General features: G+C 46.4%; 5 protein-coding genes across 15 annotated transcripts in view; 3 read left to right on the forward strand and 2 right to left on the reverse strand.

Annotated features, from left to right (window-relative positions):
- The window catches only part of LOC125948691 (uncharacterized), a 7,587-nt gene extending 6,423 nt beyond the window's left edge, over positions 1–1,164 (reverse strand). Inside the window, exon 1 of one of the 6 annotated variants that reach the window (XM_049674998.1) lies at positions 1,052–1,164. The gene's annotated coding sequence lies outside the window, so the exon portion shown is untranslated. Of the gene's footprint in view, positions 1–155 lie in introns of all 6 variants that reach the window. The other 5 variants (XM_049675000.1, XM_049674999.1, XM_049674997.1 and 2 more) reach the window with 5 other exon arrangements.
- Positions 1,165–2,638: 1,474 nt separating this feature from the next.
- On the forward strand, positions 2,639–3,604 carry LOC125948735 (uncharacterized). Of its 2 annotated transcripts, XR_007468603.1 has the most exons (3): positions 2,639–2,931; positions 2,988–3,374; positions 3,491–3,604. XR_007468603.1 is itself a non-coding variant. In XM_049675079.1 (2 exons), exons 1-2 carry the CDS (start codon positions 2,720–2,722, stop codon positions 3,256–3,258), a joined length of 483 nt encoding a protein of 160 aa, XP_049531036.1. In that variant the 5' UTR covers positions 2,639–2,719; the 3' UTR covers positions 3,259–3,459. The 2 variants fall into 2 exon arrangements, 1 of the variants encoding a protein (XP_049531036.1); XM_049675079.1 differs by lacking the exon at positions 3,491–3,604 and having other exon boundaries at positions 2,988–3,459.
- On the forward strand, positions 3,604–7,260 carry LOC125948690 (threonine--tRNA ligase 1, cytoplasmic). Of its 3 annotated transcripts, none has more exons than XM_049674995.1 (4): positions 3,604–3,743; positions 4,738–4,786; positions 4,857–6,764; positions 6,844–7,260. In XM_049674995.1, exons 1-4 carry the CDS (start codon positions 3,726–3,728, stop codon positions 6,987–6,989), a joined length of 2,121 nt encoding a protein of 706 aa, XP_049530952.1. In that variant the 5' UTR covers positions 3,604–3,725; the 3' UTR covers positions 6,990–7,260. The 3 variants fall into 3 exon arrangements, with proteins under 3 accessions (XP_049530952.1, XP_049530951.1, XP_049530950.1); XM_049674994.1 differs by lacking the exon at positions 3,604–3,743 and adding an exon at positions 3,921–4,076; XM_049674993.1 differs by lacking the exon at positions 3,604–3,743 and adding an exon at positions 4,092–4,442.
- Positions 7,261–7,531: 271 nt separating this feature from the next.
- LOC125948728 (phosphatidylinositol-glycan biosynthesis class X protein) lies at positions 7,532–8,763 on the forward strand. The gene is made up of 4 exons (XM_049675069.1): positions 7,532–7,739; positions 7,818–8,096; positions 8,188–8,371; positions 8,463–8,763. Exons 1-4 carry the CDS (start codon positions 7,624–7,626, stop codon positions 8,619–8,621), a joined length of 738 nt encoding a protein of 245 aa, XP_049531026.1. The 5' UTR covers positions 7,532–7,623; the 3' UTR covers positions 8,622–8,763.
- LOC125948700 (putative inorganic phosphate cotransporter) lies at positions 8,661–17,808 on the reverse strand. Of its 3 annotated transcripts, none has more exons than XM_049675011.1 (5): positions 16,066–17,808; positions 10,708–11,036; positions 9,768–10,643; positions 9,533–9,683; positions 8,661–9,452 (listed from the first exon to the last, which is right to left on the reverse strand). In XM_049675011.1, exons 1-5 carry the CDS (start codon positions 16,178–16,180, stop codon positions 9,391–9,393), a joined length of 1,533 nt encoding a protein of 510 aa, XP_049530968.1. In that variant the 5' UTR covers positions 16,181–17,808; the 3' UTR covers positions 8,661–9,390. The 3 variants fall into 3 exon arrangements, with proteins under 3 accessions (XP_049530968.1, XP_049530970.1, XP_049530969.1); XM_049675013.1 differs by lacking the exon at positions 16,066–17,808 and adding an exon at positions 12,628–13,008; XM_049675012.1 differs by lacking the exon at positions 16,066–17,808 and adding an exon at positions 11,106–11,824.
- Positions 17,809–19,249: the final 1,441 nt, after the last annotated feature.

Genomic DNA, 19,249 nt, shown 5'->3' on the forward strand with positions numbered 1-19,249 from the left:
TGTTTTGTGCGCGCAAGATAAAGCAGATGAAAATCCCATCTTTGTAAGGACGCATCACGTTCGCATCACTCTCAGCTGTTGTGCTCTGTTACTTCGTTGAACGCTAATGCACCGAACAGCTGACGAGCCAACAACCCCACACGTTTACGCGTTACCAAGCCACGATCGTGGAGTGATCGTGTTGAAGATTTCTCTTTGTAGCACTAGGCGGTACAATCCCCACGCATCCAATGAACTATACTTTCATGAGAAACAGTAACGGTTGTTTGTTTTTTTTTTCTTCTAGTGTTGAAAAGTCTCGGGCTCCCAAAGATTATGGCCATCGATTCACTTGGATGGTTTGTGCAGTAACTGTGTTAACGTACCATGCACCAAGAAGCGGTTAGAGGCAGTTCTGTTTATAAAAAACGCCAGCCTCTCACCAGCATGATGAGACATTCGCTAACAATGATTCACGGAGAAAAACGATCGGTTGTTGCCTCGATCACTTATCAGCTTTCTATATTTCCACTATTCTGACGTGACAAAGGTTTATTAATGTGTTCTTCATTAACACCACACACGCGAGATCACCAGTGACCAAAGTAGTAGTAGTCAAATGGCAGACGAAAGGAAAATTCTTATCCGCTTCTTACTTCGGGGAAAATGAATGTGCAAAGTGTAATTTTCTATTTTTAGCGCCACCAAATATGTGTTTCATGTGCTGCCCAGACTTTTCTTTTAGGTCTGGGTTGGGTATCCGGGAAATGGATTTCTTCGGCGCAGGGTCATTTTGGTAACTTTTTGATAACCGATATCGGTGCCAGACGATTATTTGGCGGTCCACAATCCCCGTTGGAACACTAAACAACAAGTAGTCGACTTTGTGAGGCGCACCGGTCAAACGATCGTTGATTGCACTTGCGTGAATCACGAACACGTATTCATATAAACGACTGCAAACACTAGCATTTAATCGACACTTGGAGAAGGTTGACCAAAGCTCCTTGGAACGCTTTTCCTTGCACAGATAAAGCCCTCTTGTAGATGCAATTTCCCGCTTATCACTTACTTTGGCCCCTTGGATGAGGAACCTGCGCGCGCCACGACGAAAAAGATTTTGTTCGTGAATTTCTCGGAAAGATAGATCGACGATCGCACAATCGTAAGTGCACCAACACACTGTTGCGGGAACACTTGTGTTTGTATCGTCAAGGTTTGTGGCGCCAAGCACGATCACACTCTAAATTGACTACATGAATGACGGCACACTACTTGAAGGTCGGATTGGGGGAGGTCGGATGGAAAATCGTTGATCGCGGCACGATTCTAAATGGAGCAGTGAAAATGCGGACACTTCTTATAGTAACTTACTTGCTTACTTATCAGGCGCTCCATCCGACAAAATGACCCAATACCGGCTCATCTGCTGGCCCAGAATTTGAGGCACATTATGGACATCATCAAACCGTGGCCATTGGAGTCTCTCGATGAGCCGTCCAATCCTTCAGTTCTATTGTTTCGGAATCGGTTCCATCTCCATTGGAGCCTATCACACGCTCTCTGTCCTTCCCGAGGACTTAAGAAGAATTTCGGCCTGGAGCGTCATCTGCTATTCTCAAGACATACGCAGTCCGTAGGTATGACCGGTTAGCACCTGCCAGCACCCTAACGCGTATCATTTTATTGTGTCTAAACTCCGCACATTTTCCGCAGATGAATATAACATTTTTCGATTAAAACTTGCAACACAGAACCTATGAAAAAAGAGATTCTGTAACGAATTAGATGATACGATGTTTGTTCTGGCGAGAATTCGGGTATTCTATTCTCATTACAGAACACGAACAAATTTACTCGCTACTTTACAACATCCCGATCATATATTAGTTACTAGCAGACGACGGACTACAGCTGAAGGGTGTAACTTGCTCAAGAGTATAAAACTCATTCACCGAACAACATAGATCAAGAAATAGAACGTATTCTCGACGCACAAGAAAAGATGCGTCAAGTGCTGATTTGCATAGCATTGGCTCAATGAATGTTGTTTGGAAGTACTGCCATGTATTGAGGTTTTCTGCAAAATGAAATTACTATTGTTCCGCCACCTGAGCCACTGCATTTATTACTAGCTGACGAAACTCCCGAATCAGGCCGACCGGTAAAAAATATAACGGCTTTTAACATTCATAAGCCCCGTTCTGATAAGTATATCCATTTACGTGATGCGGTTTTATCTTTAAACTTCATCTTGGGTTTGTGAATTTCATCTTGTTTTTAAGGTTTTTGCTCATTCTACTGGTTAGTGCACCGCTAAATTTTGAAATAATCAATCTCTAAATTTATGCACTTAAAACTTGGCAGCCTACCGAATCGGAGGAAATGTAGATATTGGTTTTAGTTTCAGTACCCGGGCGCGGGACCTTTTCCAATTTCTCATTTTGAAAAATCTCAAATTCTCGTTCTCTTCTCTACGTTTTTGCCAATATTTTTTCGACCAAAAGACCAAAAGAGAGCGAGGTACCAACGCGAGGTACCAAACGGGAGCGAGGTACCAACGCGAGGTACCAAACGGGAGCGAGGTACCAAACGGGAGCGGCAAAAAAACCCTTCTCTTTTCGCGCTCGTCTAGAGGCGCGGTGACGCGAAACTTGGCTACAACCCTGGAAAACGTGAACCAAAATAGTGTGGTGTACGTTGATATTCGTTATCAAAAAATCCAATGATTGGATAAGTTATGAACGATAAATCGCCGCTCATCCCGGGGTTTGTGCGAGCTCCACAAAAGGCGACAATAAATACGCAGTTTTCCATCGCAACCGTGAAAAACGGCGGGATTCCCGGTGTCGTGCGAACCGCCTCAAACATCCAAGGGAAACAGAAGACCAAATCCAGGGAGAAACGCGCAAATGGAACAGTTCAGATCCCACAGAACGATGAGTTGACGAAGTAAGTAATTCTAACAGCGAAAAATGAATAGATTAATCCATTCCGAATCTTTGTAGACAAGCGGTGGACGAGATTCTGCGAGAAACAAGAACGAGTAAAACACAGACCGAACAGAATGGCCCGACCGCACGGAAGAGATGTCCGATACAGAAGACTAACAAACGGTTTCTCAATCGAACGATAATATCTGCCGTGAACCACAATAATCGGGAAGGAAGGAAAGTGAAGCAACGATCGAAGGAGAAACTCACAGAACACGTACGGAAAAGGAATGTTCAGGAACCATGTCGAAAAGACCAAAACCCACCCATTATCGTGATAGATTGATGAAGCGCAAAGCATGTATTTTATTAGATAAGGACGCTGATTTCAGAAGGAGTGGTAGCACAATCAACTGCATTCAACTGATGAGACTGTAATATGCTAAAAACTATTTAATAGTGGTAAGAAATGCGGAATTTTTATTTTCCAGTCTAGATAACAACCTCCCATGATATTATTATATTAATATAATCTTGGACCTATGACCCTTAATGATCATATTTGATATTTGCTTTAGAATGCCTCGGTTCGGGTTGTGCCGGCACGAGGATTGGTGAAATTGCTGTATTTGGTGATTCGGCGCAGAAAGTTTAAACGATGAGGGGTCTGATACGAAACGGGCTGACCAAAATATTACTGTTTTTACTCTGCAATCCGACACACCACTTTCCGTGTTGGACACAATTTCGAGACATTTCATCAGAATCGGATACTTTGGACACTCCATTTGAAGCGATAAAGCCGCCGTTGAAATGGGAAAGAACAACAAGGTACGTTGAAAGAAACGGCAACCGTTCCGGGGTTCCGGGCCACGAGGAAATACGAGAAAATGGTCTGCTAGGATGGTGCCCGGGAACGAGCTCCTCTCTCCTCCTCCTTGGAATCGGATAAATTTTCCCAGCAATGCGGTTGTGTGTATGTGGCACGGCGTGTGTGCGTGCGCGCTGCGGACTGTCAGACACGACAGCAAATTTTGAAGTGCGTGAACGTGAACGTGAATCCCGATCCGATCTTTTTCCGTGTTTTTCGATTGTAATCCCGCAATCATGCCCGATACCGCGCCGGTGGCTGAATTGGAAAAGATGGATTTAAACAAGCAAAAGGCATGCAAACACCTCGTTCCATTTTTCCTTTAATCTTCCCTCTATCGAAGCTCCACGCGCACCCGGCGCTGATGACAGGCCCTCCGCCCTTCCCTCCTCGTGTGTTGATCGAAAAGCAAAAACGTGCGCCTGGAAGGACCTCGAGTTGAGCAAACCTTTGGGGACAAAATGCAACCCGCGGCTGGAGCCCTTCTGCGGCAAAACACAGTGTGGACAGCCCTCGGTCGGAGTGTAGTGCAAAAGCTAAGCCACCAGCGTAGTAGCACGGGCAGTCGCGAATGGTTACGGTTGCGGCAGCTCCATCGATTGGCGCTGCCGACTCTCGGCAATCAGCAACACCAGCAGCATCGCCACTATGCAAAATGGGTTCGTTTCGCCGGACTCCTGCTGATTATCCTTGTGTGGTGCATTTTAGTTTGAGCTTTTATGTTGGCGCGCTAGCGATTTATTTTGTTGCCTTAATTCGTTGGATGACATAACCTATCGTGGGCTCTCCCGGATGATGCTAGGCAACGCATGCTGTCCCGCACAGCGCCCCGTGTATGCCGTTCGGGTGCAGCACACAATTAGTTCGATTCTTCATTTTTATCTCCGTTTGTAAAGAGGGCAACGTGTTCTATTAGATTGCTGACGTGTGTCGACATTCAATGTTTATTTGCAGGGTAATAAGGCCAAAAAGGAAAAACAGAAGAATGCTGCTGCCGAGAAAGGTACGTAGGTTTGAGCAAGGCTAACACGAGACCCCACTGCTGATGCAATTCCATCGTTTTCATTCATCAGCAACGGGAGAAGCAACAAGCAAGGCGGCGATGGCGGTTCAGGACACTCCGGAGTTCATCGATCACCGCATAAAGATTTACGATGAGCTGATGGCCCAATACCGGGAGGAGTTAGACAAGAAGCCGAAGACTCCGATCAAGGTTACGCTGCCGGACGGCAAGGAAGTGGAAGGCTTATGCTGGCAGACGACACCCTACGATGTGGCCAAGGGAATCAGCCAGGGATTGGCCGACAACACCGTGATTGCGCGTGTGAACAACGAACTGTGGGATTTGGATCGTCCGCTCGAGGCGGACTGCAAATTGCAGCTGCTCAAGTTTGACGATCCCGAGGCGCAGGCCGTCTTTTGGCACAGTTCGGCGCACATTCTGGGAGAGGCTATGGAAAAGCGCTATGGTGGGCACCTGTGCTATGGACCGCCGATTGACAACGGCTTCTACTACGATATGTTCCTTGAGGGCAGTGGTATCTCGAACCAAGATTACGGAGTACTCGAGTCGGAGGTAAAACGGATCGTGAAGGAGAAGCAACCTTTCGAACGGCTGGAGATGAAGAAATCCGATCTGTTGCGGATGTTCGAGTACAACCAGTTCAAAGTGCGCATCCTGAACGAGAAGGTAACCACAGAAACGACCACCGTATACCGGTGTGGCCCACTGATTGATCTGTGCCGCGGACCGCACGTGCGTAATACGGGCAAGGTAAAGGCACTGAAGGTGGTCAAGAACTCGTCGACCTACTGGGAGGGGAAAGCGGATGCTGAAACGCTTCAACGTGTGTACGGTATTTCGTTCCCCGATCCGAAGCAGCTGAAGGAATGGGAACGTATACAGGAGGAGGCCGCGAAGCGTGATCATCGTAAGCTAGGCCGCGAGCAGGAACTGTTCTTCTTCCACGAGCTTTCCCCTGGATCGTGCTTCTTCCAACCGAAGGGCGCATTTATCTACAACACGCTGATGAACTTCATTCGAGCCGAATACCGGAAGCGCGGATTCCAGGAGGTCATCTCGCCAAACATCTACAATGCGAAGCTGTGGCAAACTTCTGGCCACTGGCAGCACTATGCTGAAAATATGTTTTCGTTCGAAAGCGAGAAGGAAACCTTCGCACTGAAACCGATGAACTGTCCGGGCCATTGTCTAATCTTTGACCATCGGAACCGCTCCTGGCGTGAGCTGCCTCTACGAATGGCCGATTTCGGAGTGCTGCATCGTAACGAGCTGTCCGGCGCACTGACCGGTTTGACGCGAGTCCGTCGTTTCCAGCAGGATGATGCCCACATTTTCTGCATGCCCGATCAGATTCGCGAGGAAATAACGGGCTGCTTGGATTTCTTACGACATGTGTACACTGTTTTTGGATTTACCTTCAATCTGGTGCTTTCGACCCGTCCGGAGAAGTACCTCGGCGAGATTGAGGTGTGGAATGAGGCGGAAAAAGCGTTGGCCGAATCGTTGGACAAGTTCGGTGAGCCGTGGAAAGAGAATCCGGGCGATGGTGCATTCTACGGTCCGAAGATCGATATTACGATCATGGATGCACTCAAGCGCCACCATCAGTGTGCAACGATTCAGCTGGACTTCCAGCTACCGATCAGGTTCAACTTGAACTACGTAGATGACAGTGGCGAGAAGAAGCGACCGGTCATCATTCATCGCGCGGTACTCGGTTCCGTTGAGCGAATGATTGCCATTCTCACGGAGAACTATGCCGGTAAGTGGCCGTTCTGGCTGTCTCCGCGACAGGTCATGGTAGTACCGGTTGGTCCGGCTTACGATGAATATGCGGACAAGGTGCGCCTACGGTTGCATGATGCTGGTTTCACAGTTGAAGCCGATCTCGATGCAGGCGATACGATGAACAAGAAGATTCGTAATGCACAGCTGGCACAATTTAACTTCATCTTGGGTAAGTTTCCAACATGGTATAACGTGGCCATTTCCATTCACGGTCCGAATGGTTCCCTTTTGTTTCTTTCGTTCCACAGTGGTTGGCGAGAAGGAGCGTAGCTCTGAAACGGTTAACGTACGCACGCGAGACAACAAGGTGCATGGTGAGGTGACGGTGGATGAGCTTGTTACAAAGCTTGCTAAATTGCGTGATGAATACGTCCTCGCGGAGGATCAGTTTTAAGTAGAAACATGGACCTATGCGAGTGCGCAGCGTGATCTGCATTTAACCGTCTCAAGCGTAATCAGCAGCAGTTTATTTTTTCTAAAAATGAGTCCAGCAACCTTGTCTATGCAGAGCAGATGATATTGATTCTCTGGATTGCCGTGAGGCATCGATGGAGAATCTATTTGGCTGAGTATAGGTTTTGTGCTTTTAAATTATTATTTCTTCGTTGGCCTTATGGCTAAGCATTCAGCGATACTGAGATAAAATAAATATTCTTCCTTTCAAACCCGTTCTTCGGCGTTATGCGTTAAGTGAAAAGTGGTCGAAAATTCAGATAAATATTCAACTAATTTCACTGTTTTCCATATCAGTATCCGTATACTTACTGTCCGCGACTGCGGGAATATAAAAATTACAAAATTTGAATTAATTTTTGTAAAAATGTTTTAAAAAGACAAAAACGCTTTTCTCGAATATTTGTCTAAAGAGAGAGGGAGCCAGCAATAACTGACAGCATTTGCTGTCTGTTGGACCTAACCTAACTTTCCGCGCTTTTGCCGGACGCAAAAGGTAAACATCACCGAGCAGCTAGCGGGTTTTATGAGCGTTTTGTGATATCGAAGTTAACATAGACCGGAAACACGGAAGAATGATTTCAAGAATAAGTTCTACGGCGATTCTGATTCTGGTTACTGTGATTTTCCGGCCTACCGTTGCTATAAGCGCGTTTCTGAACGTGGCCATCCTGAATAGCGGATTTCATCGGTGAGTACTGGGGAAATTTTCGTCGACTTCTTATCACACGTTTGAATCATTTTAATTGGGTCTTATCTCTTCATTTAGGGACATCCATTACAATCTGCGATTCGGAGGAATAGGACGAATGTCGTGTGAACTGTTGCTGGTTCAGCATCTACCGGCATCGATCTATGTGAACACGGATCAGCTGGTTGATATGAAGCGGTTCAACAAAATTAGTAGCTACGTTCCGCTGTACGTAGACGTGGAAAAACCGACTAGCAAATCGGAACCATTCACCGTGTACCTCTACGATACGCTGCGCCGTGAGGTCAACATTACCCTTCCGATACATTTCCGTTATCATGACCCATCGGAACGAAAGTAAGAATAATGGTGACCGGCACGTTAGCCACGAAGGCACTTGAGCACTTTATCTTAAAGATACCGGTTTGCTTTACCTTGCCGCTTTCAGATTCGAGCGCATCCAAGTGGAAAGCCCAACGGTGTATGTACAGTGCCACAACGTGCAGTCAAGTAAACACCCACCGCGGACGTTATCCACGGCGAGGCTTCCCTGCCCGAGTAGCTCACACATCGAGGACTACGATAAGCTTGCACACGCGGCACTGTGCGATTGGGACGAGCTAGAATTCAATGTAAGTACCCCTTCATCTGCGAATTCCAATCTCCAAATAGATGGCCTCCGAGCAAGGAAATGATTTTCCATATCTCGCTTGTTCCACGCAGAACCTGCCTACGGTGATCAGCGTTTTGATTCCGGTTGGAAATAGTCGATCGTATCGCTTCGTTCTTCCAGCAACAATCGTCGTTAGCTGGATCGGTAGCATGTACTTGATTTACGTTATTCTGAAAGTGGGTCGCCGAGTGAACAAGAAGTTACTATAGAGACACTATTGGACTAACTACAAACTGCACGCGTTGATCTCATCATCATTTGAAATGCATCGGTAGCATTTCCTTTGCTTTATTTTAAAAATATAACGATTAATAAATACATCTGTGGCGGCCGCGACCGCTCTTACGGATAGTCCCTTTGAATATGGTTAAAGTTTGAATCGACAGAAAAATAGTTTCAGGTGCCCTACAGTGTGGAAGAGGTATTTCGAAAGCTCTTCGTGTTTTGATCCAAAGTTAGGACGATCAGTTGTTAACCATATTGTTGCTCGACTAATCCGCCATCTAAATTACTTATCTGCCGGCCGCAAGCCAGCATTTCATTCCTTAACAACAGCATATACCAGTAATTTACGGAGAGTGATCAGTGGTGATCTACTACAGTTCGGCGACCGTCGCAGATCGCGCAAAACCGCAAAAATGATCTCTTATGTAGCCTTTTATTATAGGATACGAAGCACACTAGATTGCCCATTATTCTCACGCCCTTGTACTTTGTGGCGGTTTCCGTTAAGTAAAATGTCCCTGTTTTTCGATTCCAATTGACAGTGTAATCAAATTCGGTTCGTTTCCATTCGGTTCCATGACCATGCACACTCGCTTAAAGCTCTCTTCGCGATGTAGCGTTTAATCACTAAAGTTAAGTTCAAACGGCGTTTGCGTTTGAGTTGGAAGGGACCACCAGCTGTTGTAGTCTGACCACTTGTGTTTCGGTGGGACTAGACACATTACACAAAGCCCAAAGCGCCAGCAGCACACATTAGTCACTGTGATTTGGGTTATTGGCGGCTGTATTGCTAGTGTTCCGCACGGCTTCGGTATCTGGGAGCGAAGTAGAAATGCATTTTAACAACCTCATTATATTACTCCGCATAATCATCGTCTCCTCAGTGTTTACTCACCATTTGCATTCGATTGCGTGTGAGGGATTGGCGATTGTGGCTCATTCCACGGTTGAATATCAGCCTTCCCGAAGACGATGAAAATCAGATTGCCAAAGAAGTAAACGCCGGCCGCTATGTAAAACACTCGGCGCCATTGTATAGGATCGCTCTGAAACGATTGATATAAATGGATTGAAAATCCAATGGTCTTAGCACTACGGCATTTCGGGGACCAGTCGGTGGTCTAACTTACCGCATCTGTTATCACTTCCCCAACAATGAGCGGTGCAATGATGGACATTATGTTTGCTGCACAGTTAGTGATGCCCATCATCGTGCCGGCATGGTTGGGTGCGAGATCAATATGATTCACTTGGAAGCCAAGATACGTGGCGGAGTTTATACCGACAGCGAGCGTTAGCAGTACGACCGCCAGATCGGAGCTACCCTTCGGTACGAAGGCTAAGCCAAGTAGAGCCACCATCGGTATCCAAAGACCAATCGTGTTGAACAGCTTCCGGCCAGTCACGCGCGACAGATAGTTTCGATTAATGAGGAAATCGGACAGTGGACTGAACACGAAGCTCAACATCCACATCACGAGGTAAGGCAGCGAGGAGAGTAGAGCATTCTTCTTGATGTCCTTCTCCAGCACCTCCTTCATGTAGGTCGGCATCTCGGTGAGCAGCGTCCAGAAGCCCCAATTGTGGCTGCTGTGGGCGATCGTGAGTGCAATCATCGGTGCGGAGGTGAGGATGGCCGCCCACGGTGTAACGATACGGCGACTATGGTCCTGCGGTCCGAACGAGCTTTCGATAAACTCGCGCTCCTCGGGCGCAATTCCTCGATAGTCGGCCGGTGAGTTGCTACCGTAGAAGAACCATGCCACGGACCATGCCAACCCAGCGGCACCGGATATGTAGAAAATTCCAGGCCAACCGAGGCTGGACGAAGCGAGCACACCGCTAACCGCAAGCATTATCACTGTACCGAATTGGGCACCCGCGTAACTTAACGTTCCTAGACGGCCGCGCTCGGATGCCGGAGCCCAACGTGAAAGCATTGTGTGGGTCGAAGGAAAGATAAATCCTTGGCTCAGTCCTTGAATGATTCGTAACGCAATGACGGCCTGTAACGTGGAAAAACATCGTATCATCGCAGCCGTTTGGGGGCACAATCTGGATTGCAATTACCTTCGCATTACCAAGATGCGCACACAATGGTGTTAGGACCGCGAGCGCTGAGCAGATAGCTAACGATAGCAGCATTAGGATCTTGGGTCCAAATCTTTGGGCCAACTGACCCGCCGGTATCTGCGTCACGACATAACCCCAGAAGAAGCTACTCAAGATGATCGATTTCGTGCGTTCGTCCCAGTCAAAGTCCTCAAAGTCCTTGTTAGCGGCATGCCGATCGACCATGGCCACGATAGCGACGGACAGGTTGACGCGCAGTGCGTACGCTACCGTGAGTCCGAAGAATAGCAGCAATGTTTGGACATGGCGCGCCCCGAATCCGCTCGCTGGAAGAAAGAGTAAATGAAGGGAGGTGTGTTAAGGACGGAAACGTACGGAAGAATGTAGCGTTTTACGTTGGTGCGGAACTCCAATTGGCCGGTACTGATGGGTGTCTGTTCGACAACACAAGCAGCATCCACTCCCGAAGCAACCGAAAGGCATGATGGTTTAAGGATGAATTCAGATCACAGCAAGACCAAGCAAATGCCGTTCGTGTGGCGTAAGTCAACGTAACGATAATGCTTTTGCACCATTCTCTTTGTACTGCCCACGCTATTAGGCTGATGATAAGGAACGGGGCCAGTACGGGTGCAGCAAATGGCACCGTTTCACCTCGTCGTTTTCATAAGGCAGATAATTTTCTGTTGCTTCCCGGAGCGAAAGATCATCCGCGAATCGTTTCCCAGCAGGCCGAGCAAAAGAAAGATCTTGCTGATGTTGCTAGGACGCCAGCAAACACCGAAGGTAAACACTGTGATAAAATTTATGATTTCACTGGATACTTCGAAACCGGAATGATAACAGTGAAATTGAAGTCAAACACTACATTTCACTGCACAGATTGTGGGGCGTGAATCCGTTCTGATGGCGTGGCTACAACATGAACAGCTGTTTCTGTTTCGCAAACCTGTGTGCGTACCAAAACAATCTTCGAAGCAATTCGAAAATGGAAACACGACGAGCCTCACCTGTTGCGTCGATTTCTGCTGCACCGTAAAATGATTTTTTATCCGAATTTTTTTTTAATTCAGTTCAATACCAGATTTCGATATCTGACGAATTCGTTTATCCATTGGTGGCATTCCCTGAGCAGCAAACTTAATTGTTTTTTTTTTTGATATTCTACACCTGTATCAAAATGTGGTACATAAAGCACAAGCCTGCACAAGCCATTGGACTTGCCATGTACCGTAAGTGTCCACAACCGTGTACTCCACTTACTAGCTACTAGGACTTACTAGCTCTTGGTTGCAAGTGGCCATATTAAAAAAATTAAGCAAAATATTTTGTTATCGCGGCGGTTCAATGCGAACGTCTCGGCGGTGTGTTTCTGGGGCTATATCTTTCCTTGGGCCTGGCCTCACTGCTTTTCGTATACTGCACCGCGCGATCGAGCGATTTATGCGCGTCACATAAGTTAATAATCCATTCGAACAAGTTGCCACACCTTCATTGGAGAGATAATTTACATATTTTTCTCCGCTCGCTCCCTACCACTCAAACACTATCGTTGGTGGCTGCCCAGCCAGTGGAATCGAAAGGCGAGACAACGCTAGTCGAGGAAACACGAACGCCGAGTAGTACGTTGTGCACGTGGATTTTTATCATTAGATTCACCGATACGATTAATCGCGACAAATGCTGCCAGTTTTTCCATTATACCGCTTGATTCCGTTTCGCCGGAATGCATGATCTAGCGCAACAAAGTGGCGATGCCTGCATCTGCAGTGCGAATGGATACCAACGGTTATTCCCAGCTGTGGTGCATTAGAATGGAGAGGATTCTCATCTCTGGAACTCTCCATACACGTTATCGATCCCAATCCATAACCCTTCAAATGTTGCCCAACTACCATCGGTAACACTCACTCATACCTTCATCCTTCCGATTTTGAACCATTATCACCAACGATGTAAGCTGCACAACAGGAATGGGACTGCCTCAAAGGGAAGTGCTTCACTGACCCACTTTCGAAGTCGACTAACCATTTCTGATTGATTTACTGGTATTAATGTTACATCACCTTTCGAACGGCGGTGTGGGAGTTCGATAGCGATAACCAGTGAAAACAGCCGAACAGTCGTTTCTGGACTTGGAAAGATCAAATAGCTGCACCACTTCAGGTTCACGCTACCGAATCAATCTGCAAACAATTCTGGTTCGCTCGCTCTCGCAGGGAGGTCCACAAACGTGAGCTAGCAGATAAGTCACCCTCGAAATGCGCTCTCAGGAACGCAGGGGGCAAGATAACGAGGCGCCTCATGCTTGTCCCTTTAAGTATTGACTGACCATTGATGAAAATCTGTGTGGTCATTGGTTCACATTGACCGGTACGATCGGTCAAGTGGATCACTTCAGTAGAACCAGCAATATGATCGCCATAATAGTCGGCTTTGCCCTTGTCCGATGTCCTGCCGCTGATAACGCGAAGTACTGACCGCATCGTAGGGAACTTGCGGTGTCACGCCATGTCCTCACTCTGACCTCTCACGTGGCGGGACAAAACCACTACTTCTCTAAGCGAATTTCAAGCACCAAAGCTACGCTTGTCGATAAATTTGGCTGCTGACCTCTTCAATGTCCATAGTTAAGGTTAGCATAGATATTATTGACTTGTTTCAACATCATAATACCACCACGGCTACGGTTCAATGATTGGCAAATTTATGCATCATGGACACACGACATTACCACCGACATCCCCGGTAACCGGTCACGTTTAGCGGCAGGAAATCGGAAGTTCAACTCGCGCATAAACATTCCTTACGGTCGTGTGGCGCACTGACTTCTACTACATCGCTGTGGCTTTTGGTTGCTCGAGTTGACCATCAACCTCAAGTACGCTCCATCTTCACCGGCTAGGTAATGTTTGGTGACGCACGAACAATCAATTCTTACTTCAGTGGCGCACGTAATCCTAGCGACGTGATGTTTGCACAATCCCACCTGAGTCCGATGAGGAAGGCATTCCTTGGAACCCTGTCGATTTTGGATCCCGAACACGCCGCAAGTGCCTTGCTTTTGTAGTGGCAGCAGTGTCGTCGTAATTACTCTCGCCATGCTTATTGATGTCGGATCACTTAGGTAGCTCGCTGATAGTCTGATAACGATTGTCTGATAACCAGGCAAAGCCAAACGCATCAAACATAGGATTCGTTGCATCGGAGTTAACTGCAATCGAGACGGCCCGCGACCATGAGCTGTTTATCTTTATTGTTCAGTGTATTGACATGATTAGGACGTTGGCATTCAGAGCAACAGGATTGAAAAGGAGGTTATCAGGGAACTGTTCGAGATTTCTGCTGTTCTAAGTGTATTGAAAGCAATCGCATGGCGGGGCTTCTACTAATAATATTTTGTATACATTCCAGCCCAGTTCGGTTCATTCGGAAACCGGACCTCTAACTAAAAACTGGTTATCGACGGTCGTGTCCGGAATTTGCTTTCAGATTCCATCCAAAAGTTGGCTAAAGTAACCACCGCTGATGGAATGATTGAAATGCCAGAGAGCCATAGATTTGTAAAACAGGCTCTATTCCCTCTACCCTTTGTCTTGCACCACCATTGTTCCTGATTAGCTAGTTTAAATGTCCCCCGCTTTGCACACGTGGCTACGTGGTATTAGAGTCAAAACAAATCACATCTCGCAGCATGTGGCTTGACGAGGATTGTCTGCATCATCATGAACATTTTGTCTCGTACGATCTCCTACGTTCTCCAGCCTAGACCGATCATCAATCAGAAAGACAGTTGCACACCTTACCGGAACTGCTCAGACACAATGGCGTATGAGATTATAAAATGATGAGACGCTGCCAACGCTCCCGCTCTCTTGTGTCTAAGAGGAATGTGCTACTTAATGTTCTGGTGTGTAGTAAATTCGTGCTGCGTGATTACGGCTATATCCATGTTCTATATGACATCTCGACACGAGGGTGACTGGTGCCGAAGCGCATGTAAGCTATGAGCAAGTACCTTGTTCCAGTCATAGCATCTTCGGATACGAGGCAAACGTGGTGATATGCGCGATGTGTTCGTCGGTTGATAGTTACGAAAACTTCCTTCCGTGGAAAAACGTGCAACGGACGGCACACGAAGCACGCAAACCGGTAAACGAGCATGAGAATCGGTGACACTACGCTCTGAAGGCCAGGGTTATTGTCGTTTTGAGGAAATAGTGTACTCCGTGCTCGGTACCGTAGCATCCAACCCCTAGCTATCCGAGCTCCCTTTCTTAGACCGGTCCGCTCAGTAAGGATACCAGAAGCTGCGCTCGTGCGGCGGCCCAGGTGCCGCTGCCACTAACGAACCGTTCGTAGCCTTCAGAAATCGAATTTCAATTGCAAAAAATGAAATAAAAATGAACGAGCTCTCAGACCAAGCTGTTCTGTTTACAAACAACGGGCAGGTGTGTCCTGCTGCTGTTCCGGTTTGCCGGTTTGCGGTTAAGAACCGGCACCGTTGTGGTACGGCACTCCGTTTTGCCTTAACCTTTTCGGCAGAAGGCGAAAGTTGCGCGCACCGGTCACACGACAAGGGACGCGGATTTTTTTTTTCTCTTCTCAAATCACGAGATCCATTCTGGTTTGTGTGGTTTCGTCGATCAGGTGTGGGTCGTGCACCCGATTTCGATAGGGGTATTTGTTTTGATCTTTCGTTTTGTGATGCTGGCGGCTCCTGCGGCGGCCCCACAATCTTGGTGGAGCATTGGTTTTAGAGTAGGGTGCGCGCGGGGCAGTGCATCGACATCGTCGAGTTTCTCAAGGACGGTCAAGGTTTTTGGAAAGGAATTTTGCGCGGTTGGAGTAGCGAAGCACAGGAAATGGAAGGAGCGCATATGGATGAAATCTGTTATCTTGAAAACAAGAAGTAGCTCTTTCGTTGACAGACAGTTCTATAATTGAAAGCACCTGTGAAGGCACTAATGCAGCATTGCACCTTTGGACAGAAGGTCACGGAAGAAAAAGTATATTTTAAGAACACTTTACATGCCGCATTGTTCTTATTGAAAGCACTGAATCGGTGATATCTTTTAATGTTTAATATATACAAAAAATATATACATGAAAATCACTGACGGGTTGTTGATCGATCATTGTCACTAAACAGGTGATCGCTAGCTCACTGGAGTGTAGTACAGTAAATTATTTGGTATACCTGCCTATAAATAATGGAGCGAATAAATATAGCTCCCTTTTTTTTCTTCGCACTACACTTTACCGTTCTTTACCAACCAAGTCAATGTTTTTGGAAACACACGAAAGGTCATCAAAATTTCTCACTCAACATTCTATTCACGTATCCATACTTACGAGCTTTTCCTTCGGCACCGCCACTGTATGATTTCATCTGTTCCAAATCTTTTGTCGCACCGTTGGACTCTACCGACGGTTTCCTGTCTACGGTGGCGTTGTTGTCTGTACCCATTGTTCCTGTAGCCTTTCTGTTGCCTTTCTCGGTTTAATTTAATGAACTGGCAATGGTTCAACCTCAAAACGATCGCCTAAATTTCTTATCGTGAGCGGGAAGAACAGTGTGCTTCACTGACTGTTCCAGACTGTGTTAAGTTATTCTTTTAAATTTTTGCTTTTTAGTATCAGCATCTCAATTCCCTCTAATGTGCCTCTGCATTGAAGCGGATTTAAAAACGATCAATGTGAACCAGGAACTTGAACCGCATCAATTGAAGCACTGGGTGTACTGGTTGAATGGATGTAATCGGTATAACTACTGCTACTACTACCGGCTAGTTGGGTTTGCTGGCTGACGCTACACTATGCACGACGGGTGCACACCTCAGCACTGAACGGAAGCACCCGATAGAATGCAGAAACAATCGATCGTTAGTGCCTGATAAAGCGTGAAATGGCTGCCCCACCGGTGCTAACCCAACCACATGGCGTCGTCGTTGCTCGTTCTGCTTCGCGCTGTTTCAAGCGCACACCGGCGTGCTCGTGCCGCCAGCCACTAGTATGGATCAGCTACTATTCGTGCGTTCGCCCGTGTTCTCGTCCGCGTTCGGTGACGACGAAGAGTGAAAAGCAGTATTTAGTATGAGGTGTTGATGTGGCGCTAGTAGTCCGAGTTTTTCATTCTTTTTATCGAAAGCAAACAGACGGCACTGCTTGGCAACGTGCCACCGCGAGGGCGAGGAAGGAGGGACTACTTTCGATCATTATTCCTGTACGTGCTCTCCACCTCCACCGGCGATTCGTCCATCAGAAGTGCAGTGTGAACAGAGGGCAAAATGCATCATCGATCGATGCATTCAGAACACACATCGTTATCTGTTAGTGGTGGTGACGGTGGTCGAGAAGCTTATCAATCTCAACCCACCCAACCGTGCTGGCCGGTTCGATCAAGTATATGCTGGCTTGAGTGGCCAGAAATTCCCAGTTTGCGAATCAGGAAGCGCATGTCCTGCTCTATAGGAGCATTGCGCCGCGTTGGACTCACTCACTCGTGAATTCAGAGGATCAACAGGAAGTAGAAAGCTATCAGCATTCTGGAGTCGCCTGATGCTTCACTCGCTGGGATGTGTGCATCGGTTACAATTAATTATTGCCTCGCTCTGGCCGGCGTTACGCACGTGAGAAAGTCTCACACTTACGTCGGTTGTGTTTCGCTTGAAAATCATTTTACGCCCGTACCAGTATCGGGCCCGGAAAACCCGGATGGGAAAGGCTCTGCGTTACGCTGCTTTTGCGATCGATTCTCGAGGTGTTTAAATGAGACAAGTCAACATTCGAACGGCTTATCGTTTGTGTTTGTGAGCAATGGATGGTGGTGATGCCACCATGAAGGTATCGGGGATGAACTAATAATCATAGCTAATAAGAGGAACCAGAATTGAGGAAATGGTGTGTCCAAGCTTTCCATAAATGTGCCGTTTAATGTCAAACCCCGCGTGGACTTCAAGTACGTCAGGTTCCATCAGGTGCCCTTGCGTCCGTCTTCGTGCGTACGTGCGTGCATGTGCACGATCACACGTGAGTAACATTTTGTTACGAGGAGAACGGTTGCGATGGAGCAGGAGCGCCATACAATTTCGAGTGAATATTAATTAGTTTTGTTACGGACATATCGGCAATGTCGTCGATCGTTCGTCGATTAATCCCCACCGAGGGGTTGGTGAGTGGGGAAGGGGGGGGGGGGGGGGGGGGCTGGCGGGAGTGGGTTCTACGATCACGTTGGAATGGATCAGCTGATCAGTAAATCGTGTTGATGAGTTCGAGAGATGCTTCGAAGCAATAATTGAGAAAGATGTAAATTAAATGACTATGAAGAAGATGTCCTTTCCGGTACAGGATGTATCGTAATTATGAACGGAAGAAACATTTATTTACAATACCGGTAGGTGGCAAGTCAACACGTCATTTTGCGGCGTAAAGTTGAATCGGAACATGATTCGCAGGTGGGCTCGCACTCGAGATCAACGTGCGGCAAAGTGTTCGTCTTTTCACGGGGACACCGGCTGATTCGCAAGCAAAGATAGATGCTCGTTGAATCAGTGATGAGTACTTTTGACGGCGTGCGCAGAACACTTCACCGAAGACGTAAAGTTTACTTCTTGGATACGATCCAAACGATATCACGTTAATGTTGACTGGACATGTTGTCAGATAGTTCGTTCGAGTTGTTGAGTTGAGAAAGAGTTAAATGAATGCTATATTTTGTCCATCCGTGTTAGGTAGCACAGGTTTAAGTTAAAAAGAATTTAAAATTGCATTGCAAAATATAGAAAGGAAGTCCAAAATCCTTCTTCTGAGTATCTCTTGTATCACATCACAATCGTTTGTATGTCGTGCAGGATTTAAAAAAATAGTATTTTACATCGGTTTCGCTGCTGCTAGCCATAGAAAACGAAACAGATAGATAAAAGAAATAAGACGAACTCGTATTTTTGATAATTTTTTGTATTTATTTAAAAAAAAGTCTGAACAAACAATCTTTGAAGTACATCGTTCCAAATATAAGGATCAATCGGAGCAAACGGAAGCGGAACATTGAGGCGCGTTTCCCAACACCAACGTTTCGTCATATCATAAACCATCGATCTTTTGGAACTCTAAATCTAAGCAGAGCACACTTCATTGACGAGATACATTTGCAACTTTTTTTTATTTTTTTAAAAATGTTTTGTTTTAGTCATTTTGACAATCTTGATATTGTAGACAAATTTGTAAAAACTACATAGTACCCTTTTTCAAAGGACGCTAAAAGCGCTGCTAAAACGTAAAACGGAAGGATTCCGGTACTCGGCTGCCTCGAAAAAGTAATTGTAAATCGAAATTATAAAGACTTTAATATTTCTGATGATGGATGGACACTGTAAAAAGTGCAGTTTTGCAGACATACCTCTCTACAACAGATGGTTATTTCTTTAATATATTTTAGGTAAGCTGTATATTCTTAAAAAACTTGTAGTCAAAAATGAAAATTTCGAACAATGAAATCTGTGACGAAACTTCACAAAAAAAAAAACATAAATTAGCC

The sequence above is a fragment of the Anopheles darlingi genome, chromosome 2, assembly GCF_943734745.1.
Source record: "Anopheles darlingi chromosome 2, idAnoDarlMG_H_01, whole genome shotgun sequence".
NCBI classification, from domain to species: domain Eukaryota; kingdom Metazoa; phylum Arthropoda; class Insecta; order Diptera; family Culicidae; genus Anopheles; species Anopheles darlingi.